Source organism: Portunus trituberculatus, chromosome 18 (assembly GCF_017591435.1).
Source record: "Portunus trituberculatus isolate SZX2019 chromosome 18, ASM1759143v1, whole genome shotgun sequence".
Taxonomy (NCBI): Eukaryota; Metazoa; Arthropoda; class Malacostraca; order Decapoda; family Portunidae; genus Portunus; species Portunus trituberculatus.
Window position 1 is genome coordinate 1,282,501 of NC_059272.1, and position 10,000 is coordinate 1,292,500.

At 47.5% G+C, this 10,000-nt stretch overlaps 1 protein-coding gene and 1 non-coding gene across 2 annotated transcripts in view; one reads left to right on the plus strand and one right to left on the minus strand.

The window, feature by feature from the left end:
- LOC123505718 (mucin-2-like) overlaps window positions 1-9,911 on the plus strand; it is a 24,221-nt gene extending 14,310 nt beyond the window's left edge. Inside the window, exons 4-5 of the mRNA XM_045257367.1 lie at window positions 9,129-9,299; window positions 9,414-9,911. Of these exons, the coding sequence (XP_045113302.1) occupies window positions 9,129-9,299; window positions 9,414-9,911 (669 nt within the window). The remainder of the gene's footprint in view (window positions 1-9,128; window positions 9,300-9,413) is intronic.
- On the minus strand, window positions 5,825-5,895 carry Trnag-gcc. The gene has a single exon. It is a non-coding gene; the product is annotated as a tRNA-Gly (tRNA).
- Window positions 9,912-10,000: the final 89 nt, after the last annotated feature.

Genomic DNA, 10,000 nt, shown 5'->3' on the forward strand with positions numbered 1-10,000 from the left:
AGAAAAAGAAAAGAATAAAAAGGAAAGAAAAGAAGAAGAAGAAGAAGAAGAAGAAGAAGAAGAAGAAGAAGAGAAGAGAAGAGAAGAGAAGAGAAGAGAAGAGAAGAGAGAGAGAAGAGAAGAGAAGAAAAGAAAGAGAACAATGAAAGGCTATGAAAGGATAGAAATAGAGAGGAGGAGGAGGAGGAGGAGGAGGAGGAGGAGGAGGAGGAGGGAGGAGGAGGAGGTTAGATAAGCACTGTAGTACTGGGCAAGGTCAAAAGAGGAGCAAGAGGAGGAGGAGGAGGAGGAGGAGGAGGAGGAGGAGGAGGAGGAGGAGGAAGAGGAAGAGGAAGAGGAAGAGGAAGCAAAATGAGAAAGAAATGAAAGAATAAGACAAAAATAAAAGGAATGAGAGAGAGAGAGAGAGAGAGAGAGAGAGAGAGAGAGAGAGAGAGAGAGAGAGAGAGAGAGAGGTGTTTATAAATGGGTGCAAGTGTACTGAGTCCCGTGTCCACCACCACCACCATTTATGTACAGGGCGGGCCAAAACAGTGACGTGTTGTGTTTAGTCCCAAGAACTCAAAACATTTTATTGTGCCTCAAATCAGTGTTACTTCTCTGCATTCCTTCATGTTTTTCCTCTTACACCTCTTGTTTTTTTTTTTTCTCTCTTCGCTTTATCCATTTGTTTTAATTTAGTGCAACGTAACCTAACTTTAACCTAATCTTGCCTTAACTTAACTTAACCCAACCTAACCTAATTAAATCCTATCATAACCTAAACTAACCTTAACTTAATTTTACCTCTCAATTTTCTTTTTCTTTCCTTGGCTTCAGACCGTCACATTCAAATCTTCACCTAATTTACCTCGCCAGACTGAACACCTGTGGCATTTCACTCCAGAACATCTAAAGTTGACCGTTTCTCCTTTCTTTATCGCAGGTTAGAATGATCATTTAAACGCACAAAAGGATACGAATACTGCAAGAACTCATGATATTCTTAGGGCTACTCTGAAACACTCCTACGCCACATCTTCATTACTTTCAGAAGGTTCTAGTTGAAGTTGCACTTAAGACAACAGTCGCATATCACCAAAGAGTTAATACCTTCAATACTGGGACATATTTTTACTTTGAGATTTGTGTACGATTAGATCATTTTATTGACATTAGGAAGGTATGGGTGTCAGAAGGTTAATAGCCACAGTCTTCACTATTTTAATCCCTTCAATACTGGACACATTTTCACCTTGAGATTTGTGTACGATTAGACCATTTTATTGCCATTAGGAAGGGTCTATGGAAGTCAGAAGATTAATGGCCACAGTCTTCACTATTTTAACCCCTTCAGTACTGAGACACATTTTTACCTTGAGATTTGTGTACCATTAGACAATTTGGTTGACATTAGGATGGGTTTATGGAGGTCAGAAGATTAATTGCCACAGTCTTCACTATTTTAACCCGCTTGAGTACTAGGGGACATTTTTACCTTATGATATATTTACAATTAGGCCATTCTATTTTATACTAAGAATGGTCTATGGAGGTCAGAAGATTAATGGCCAGTCTTCACTATTTTAATCCCTCACATGAGTGTCCAAAGCTGTATAAAATCACCAAATAGTAACCAGAATGAATATGGAAACACGTCATGGTACTGAAGTGGTTAATTTCTTTAGCACCAGGAACGCAATTTCATATTCATTCTGGTTACTGTTTGGTGATTTTATACACCTTCAGAAACATGTATTGGGATTAGAATACTAAAGACTCTGGACCATTAATCTTCTGACCTCCACAGATTCTTCCTAATGCAAATAAAATCGTCTAATCGTACACAAAAATCAAGGGAAAGAATGCGTCTCAGTACTGAAGGGGTTAAGGGTGTTTCTACGGTTCCAGTGACACAATAATGAGAATAACAACATTTTACATTAGTCCAAGGAGAAGCAGTCTTGAGAACACGGCTAACCATCGCTGTGGCCTTGAAAGATAGTCGTGGTGAGAGAGCAAGGCGGTTTAGTGTACCAGACTTGTATGTAGGTCTCTCTCTCTCTCTCTCTCTCTCTCTCTCTCTCTCTCTCTCTCTCTCTCTCTCTCTAACATAACACAAGAACACTCATTAAGAATCATTAAGCGTGTTTTCATTGCGTGTTTTTTGTCCTTGATCCGGGCAAACACGCAATACGCTTTACTAACCCCATCTGTACTGGGACGTATTTTTACCATGAGTTTTGGGTATAATTAGACGATTGTATTGACATTAAGAAGGGTGTATGGAGGTCAGAAGATTAATGGCTAGAGTTTTCACTATTTCAACACCCCCCATAAGTTTCTGAAGCTGTTTAAAATCACCAACTAGTAAGCAGAATGAATATGGAAACGCATCATGGTTTTCATTGCGTGGTTTTTGTCCTTGATCATACAAATCCTTATCAAAACAATCTCTGAAACCAGGAAAACACACACTACGGACCATTAATCATGTTTTCACTAGTGTTTTTCTTCTTTATGCAAAACTAGCACTGAAATCAAACAGACTGAGTGAGTGAGTGAGTGAGTGAGAGAGTGAGTGCACCATTTACCATTTGAGTCTATTCCGTATCCTGAAACGCTTAGCTCTCTCACCACGACTGTTTTCAAAGGCTCTATTTAGTTGAAGGTACTCAAGTTTTTAAGGGTAATTTCTATTGTTCTAGTGAGGGATTAGCAAGGGAAACTGTCTTGAAAACCCTAGTCGTGTCCGGGGATGTAAAAATCTTGTTACTGCCTCTAGAACCGTAAAAATCTTTAAAAAGCTAGTGTCAATTTGAATAAATCCTTTTGAAATAGTGGAGGTGAAGCACAGAACCGTTTGATAATACGAGCTAGTCAGACGAGCGTGGGAGTTGTCATAGCAACATCGGACATATTCAGAAACGCCTTGCTCTCTCACCAAGACAAATTTCAAGGTGTTTTTACGATTCTAAAGGCAGAGTGACAAGATTTTTCACATTATTAACTGAAGAAACACTCTTGAAAATTACGCTGATTATCTCTGTGGCCTTGGAAAATAGTCGTGGTGAGAGAGCAAGGCGTTTCTCAATACGGACCTAATACGTAAGGCTTCTACTCAGAAATGCCTTGCTTTCTCAATTATCACGACAAGTTTCAAAGGCCACAGAGACGACTATCCGAGTTTCCAAAGACAATTTCTCCTTTTAATTCACCCGCCAATCTTTCCAATCCATCACCTGAACCACAAAAAATACCTTTAAAAACAGTGATGGTGAGAGAGCGAAGGATTTCAGAAAACGAGTCCATGTTGCTGTGAAGACTCCCACGCTCGTCTGAATAATACCTGGCATGTATTCAGAAACGTTTTGCTCTCTCGCCGCGACTATTTTCAAAGGCCACAGAGATGACTTGCCGGGTTCTCAAGTGTTTTCTCCTGCTGGTATTGTAAAAGTTTGTTAATCTTTCACCAGAACAGCAAAGACATCCTAACCGCCTTCACTACTGAGACGCATTTTTATCATGATTTTTTGGTGTCAATAGACGATTTAACTGACATTAGGAAGGGTCTATGGAGGTCACAAGATTAATGGCCAGAGTCTTCACTACTTAAATCCTCACATAAGTTTCTCAAACTGTATAAAATCACCAAATAGTAAACAAAATTAATATAAAAATGCGTCCTGGTGCTGAAGATGGTACAGTGGAACCATGCGTGCTTTGGGGTCCGAGAGGTCTCCAAGCGCACGGGTTCGAATCCTGTCCACGGTCCGAGTGTAGGTTGGGCTTCCTCACTCGGGACAACGGTTTCCTAGCGGGTGGGCTTTGAGATAGGAGGTACCACAAAAAGTATCCCCTTTACCTCAGAAATTCCAGTGAAAAGCCCACATGGTATAAATAAGAAAAAAAGAGAAAAAAACTGTAACTTCAATTATAGAGCCTTTTGAAAGTAATGGCAGTGCAGCGTGGAGGTGTCTCAGAATATGGAGCTACATGTGTAAGTGGTGACAACAATAACACAACAGTGGAATGACAACAGTGACTAACAGAGGGATTCTGCCACCACCACCACCACCACCACCACCACCACCACCACCACCACTACTACTACTACTACTACTACTACTACTACTACTACTACTACCACCACCACCATTACTACTACTACTACTACCACTACTGCTACTACTATTACTACCACTACTGCTACTACTACTACCACTGCTACCACCACCACCACCACCATTACTACTACTACTAATACTACTACTTCTACTACTACTCCCACCACCACCACCACCACCACCACTACCACTACCACTACTAGTACAACTACAACTACCATCACCACCACCATCATTACTATTACTACTACTACTACTACCACTACCACTACCACCACCACCACCACAACCACTACCACTAAAAAGGCTATAATTAGAAACCTGACAGGCTGGTTGGCTTGAAGGAGGAGGAGGAGGAGAAGGAGGAGGAGGAGGAGGAGGAGGAAGAGGAGGAGGAGGAGGAGGAGAGAATAATAGTAGGAAGTAGGTGTCACTTGTCTACTTACTGACTGTCCCAAAATAGAAACGAGGAAGTGGAAAACAAAACAAAACAAAACAAAAAGAAAGAAAAAGGAAAAATAAATAAATAAATAAGGTGAACAAAGAAGAGGAAAATAAAAAGAAAAATAAGGAAAAAGAAAAAGAAAAAAATAAATAAGGTGAACAAACAAAAACGAGAGGGAGAGAGAGAGAGAGAGAGAGAGAGAGAGAGAGAGAGAGAGAGAGAGAGAGAGAGAGAGAGAGAGAGAGAGAGACAGACAGACAGACAGACAGACAGACAGACAGACAGACAGACAGACAGACAGACAGACAGATAGATAGACAGACAGACAGACAGACACCCAAACAGCGCCTTAAATATACCCCTGTCTTACATCACATCAAGTTTCAATACATAAAGAAGAAGAACAGGCACTTACTCTCTCATCACTGCACCAATGAAAAGAACAGGCACTTACTCTCTCATCACTGCACCAATGAAAAATAAATAAATAAATAAATAAATAAATAAATGAAATAAATAAATAAATAAATAAATAAACTTACATCAATAAAATAAACATCTTAAAATTAACAAAATCAAACACGTGGACACAGACAGGTAAGGTGGACACACAGACAGGTAAGGTAGACACACAGACAGGTAAGGTGGACACACAGACAGGTAAGGTGGACACACAGACAGGTAAGGTGGACACACAGACAGGTAAGGTGGACACACAGACAGGTAAGGTGGACACACAGACAGGTAAGATGGACACAGACAGGTAAGGTGGACACACAGACAGGTAAGGCGGACACACAGACAGGTAAGGTGGACGCACAGACAGGTAAGGTGGACACACAGACAGGTAAGGTGGACACAGACAGGTAAGGTGGACACACAGACAGGTAAGGTGGACACACAGACAGGTAAGGTGGACACAGACAGGTAATGTGGACACACAGACAGGTAAGGTGAACACACAGACAGGTAATGTGGACACACAGACAGGTAAGGTGGACACACAGACAGGTAAGGTGGACACACAGACAGGTAAGGTGGACACAGACAGGTAAGCGTGAAACAGAGACAAATAAGCGTGAACACAGGTGAACAGACACAGAGATGAGAGTGAACACAGGTGAACATGCAGGTAAGCGTGAGAAGATACCAGCATTTCTATTTCTACCTCATTAACCGAGATTTTAGCCACAGTGCATCATTTACCTTCCTCTTCTCGCCAAGCTCGCTCAGAAAAAATAAATGAATAAAGGTAAATAAATAAATAAAAATGTGCATCGGCCGGGAATCGAACCCGGGCCTCCCGCGTGGCAGGCGAGAATTCTACCACTGAACCACCGATGCTTGAAAGAAGAAGAAGAAGAAGAAGAAGAAGAAGAAGAAGAAGAAGAAGAAGAAGAAGAAGAAGAAGAAGAAGAAGAAGAAGAAGAAGAAGAAGAAGAAGAAGAAGAAGAAGAAGAAGAAGAAGAAGAAGAAGAAGAAGAAGAAGAAGAAGAAGAAGAAGAAGAAGAAGAAGAAGAAGAAGAAGAAGAAGAAGAAGAAGAAGAAGAAGAAGAAGAAGAAGAAGAAGAAGAAGAAGAAGAAGAAGAAGAAGAAGAAGAAGAAGAAGAAGAAGAAGGTAAGAAGAACAATGATAGGAGGAAGAAGAGGAGGAGGAGGAGAAAGAAGAAGAGGAGGAGGAGGAGAAAGAAGATAAGAGAGATGAGAGAGAGAGAGAGAGAGAGAGAGAGAGAGAGAGAGAGAGAGAGAGAGAGAGAGAGAGAGAGAGAGAGAGAGAGGAGGAAAGTAATGAAGACAGAAAAAAATACAAAGGAATACAAAGGAAGACAAAACAGAAGAAGAGGAGGAGGAGGAGGAGGAGGAGGAGGAGGAGGAGGAGGAGGAGGAGGAGGAGGAGGAGGAGGAAAGAGATGACGAATAGTGAACTGGAATAAACTGGACTGGAATGGACTGGAATGACTGGAATACTGAAACGAGAATTTTGAGAGAGAGAGAGAGAGAGAGAGAGAGAGAGAGAGAGAGAGAGAGAGAGAGAGAGAGAGAGAGTATTGACGTAGAGAATGAGAGAGAATGCAGGAAGGAAGGAAGGAAGAAAAAAGAAGGAAGAAGAGAAGAAGGAGGAGGGAGGAGGAGGGAGGAGGGAGGGTGGGAAAACCGAGAAGGGAGAAATACCACAAGAGGAATCAACCCCAAACCATCCTCCTCCTCCTCCTCCTCCTCCTCCTCCTCCTCCTCCTCCTCCTCCTCCTCTTCCTCTTCCTCCTCCTCTTCTTCAGCAGCCCAGGTGACGCAAGACTTCAGGAAAACATACACGTAAAACCCAATGAAGGGACCACACACCACACCACCACACACTCACACACACCACCACACACCACACACCACACACACCACCACACACCACACCACACCACCACACACCACACACCACCACACACCACACTCCAGACACCCCAGACACCACACACCACACACAGACACAAGACACCACACACCACACGCGACAGGCCAAAGAAAAAAGTAGTGTGTGTGTGTGTGTGTGTGTGTGTGTGTGTGTGTGTGTGTGTGTGTGTGTGTGAGGAAATGCGTCGTTGCTTCCATGCCTTCCTCTCCCTGACACACACACACACACACACACACACACACAGAGAGAGAGAGAGAGAGAGAGAGAGAGAGAGAGAGAGAGAGAGAGAGAGAGAGAGAGAGAGAGAGAGAGATGAGGTACAGATATGAGACACTGAATAAGGAGTGGACAAAATAGATGAAAAGGAAAGGAAAAGAAATGAAAAGAAAGAAAGATTGAAGAAGGAAAGGAGAGAAAAGAAAGAATGGGTGAGAGAATACCCTGACACCCTCACCTTGACACCTTCACCTTACCTAACCTCACCCTGCCACGCTGATCCTCACTGTCACCCTAACCTAACCTAACCTCACTCTGACAGCCTGAGTCTGACAGCCTGAGTCTCACCCTGCCAGCCTGAGTCTCATCCTGATAGCCTGAGTCTCATCCTTCCAGCCTGAGCGTCACCCTGCCAGCCTGAGTCTCATCCTGCCAGCCTGAGTCTCACCCTGCCAGCCTGAGTCTCATCCTGCCAGCCTGAGCGTCACCCTGCCAGCCTGAGTCTCATCCTGCCAGCCTGAGCGTCACCCTGCCAGCCTGAGCGTCATCCTGCCAGCCTGAGTCTCATCCTGCCAGCCTGAGTCTCATCCTGCCAGCCTGAGCGTCACCCTGCCAGCCTGAGTCTCATCCTCCCAGCCTGAGTCTCATCCTGCCAGCCTGAGCGTCACCCTGCCAGCCTGCCAGCCTGAGTCTCATCCTGCCAGCCTGAGCGTCATCCTGCCAGCCTGAGTCTCATCCTTCCAGCCTGAGCTTCACCCTGCCAGCCTGAGTCTCATCCTGCCAGCCTGAGTCTCATCCTTCCAGCCTGAGCGTCACCCTGCCAGCCTGAGTCTCATCCTGCCAGCCTGAGCGTCACCCTGCCAGCCTGAGTCATCCTGCCAGCCTGAGCGTCATCCTGCCAGCCTGAGTCTCATCCTGCCAGCCTGAGCCTCATCCTGCCAGCCTGAGTCTCATCCTGCCAGCCTGAGCGTCACCTTGCCAGACTGAGCCTCATCCTGCCAGCCTGAGTCTCATCCTGCCAGTCTGAGTGTCACCCTGCCAGCCTGAGCGTCACCCTGCCAGCCTGAGTCTCATCCTGCCAGCCTGAGCCTCATCCTGCCAGCCTGAGTCTCATCCTGCCAGCCTGAGCGTCACCCTGGCAGCCTGAGTCTCATCCTGCCAGCCTGAGCGTCACCCTGCCAGCCTGAGTCTCATCCTGCCAGCCTGAGCCTCATCCTGCCAGCCTGAGTCTCATCCTGCCAGCCTGAGCGTCACCTTGCCAGACTGAGCCTCATCCTGCCAGCCTGAGTCTCATCCTGCCAGTCTGAGCGTCACCCTGCCAGCCTGAGCGTCACCCTGCCAGCCTGAGTCTCATCCTGCCAGCCTGAGCCTCATCCTGCCAGCCTGAGTCTCATCCTGCCAGCCTGAGCGTCACCTTGCCAGACTGAGCCTCATCCTGCCAGCCTGAGTCTCATCCTGCCAGTCTGAGCGTCACCCTGCCAGCCTGAGCGTCACCCTGCCAGCCTGAGTCTCATCCTGCCAGCCTGAGCCTCATCCTGCCAGCCTGAGTCTCATCCTGCCAGCCTGAGCGTCACCCTGCCAGCCTGAGTCTCATCCTGCCAGCCTGAGCGTCACCCTGCCAGCCTGAGCCTCACCCTGCCAGCCTGAGCATCACCCTGTCAGCCTGACCCTCAAGTGAGTGTGTGTCGCGGTGTTGTCTCGTCACCGCAGCGATGGTTAGCCGGTGTTCAGCGTGTTTGTCCTCCTCACATCGCGGTAATCTGTCATTAGAACCAGTAAATTACTCTTAAAAAGTCGTGTAGCTTCAAGTAGAGTGTTTTATATATACCGTTGGTACAGGCGCGGCGCGAAGCGTTTCAGAAAAGTGAGTTAGTGGCGGCGAGGCGCGTCTCGTCTCTCGTCACGGTGAGCGGTGTGTCACGAGGGACACACACTCAACATTTGGATTCTGTGGCAGCGAGAGGCGAGGACACTTGATAGAATGTCGCCACTCAGCAGGACGTGCCACGGTCACCTGAGAGCCGCCACACCTGAGCCCCGCGCCTCGCCACACTCACCCACCTTAGAGGACACACCCGCCACGCTGCGGGAGGCGCGGTGCTCCCTCGGCCACGGCAGAGCAGCGGCGGTGAGTGTGTGGAGGTGGTAATGGAGGCCCTCCACATGATGGACGCATCCGGAGTGGCGGGATGACTTTTCCCATTGAAGGCGACACTCTCACTCACTTCACCCACGCCCGCAGCGCCGCCCACCTCCATGGATGGAAATGAAGGCTTCCAACAAGTGTGCCAAGCCTCACGACTCGCGACACTCCCCTGGCCAGGCGGTGAGCGGCAGCAGGGCACCGCCACCCCAGCCTCCACCGTCACGTCCCGCTGCGCCTCACCGCCCCGCTCCGGGAGAGCCATTAGTGCCAGGGTCGTGTGTCTCTGGGGACGCCGCGGCACTACAAGCACGCCGGCACGCCGCGGCCATCATGCATCATGCTCCCACAACGATGCCACCACAATGCACCTTGGCACCCCCGATCCCCACCCCGACCGGAGCTACCACGCAGGCCGCCACGAAACCCACGTCCCTGTGTCAAGACACGGCCAGCCACACATCCACCAACAGCCAGGTCACGTCACCGCCGCTCCCACCTGGCCTGCTGCAGCCCCTGGTCCCGCGGCACAACCAAGCCGCCACGCCGCCACGCCACTACAGCGACACGCCGTGCGGCCATACTACCACACCGTGATGGCCCCGCGGGGCAGCTGCCTCCCCGCGGTGTGGTAAAGCAGTGCTGCCGCGAAGACTGTCCCTCTGATAACGAGCCCGCCATGGAAA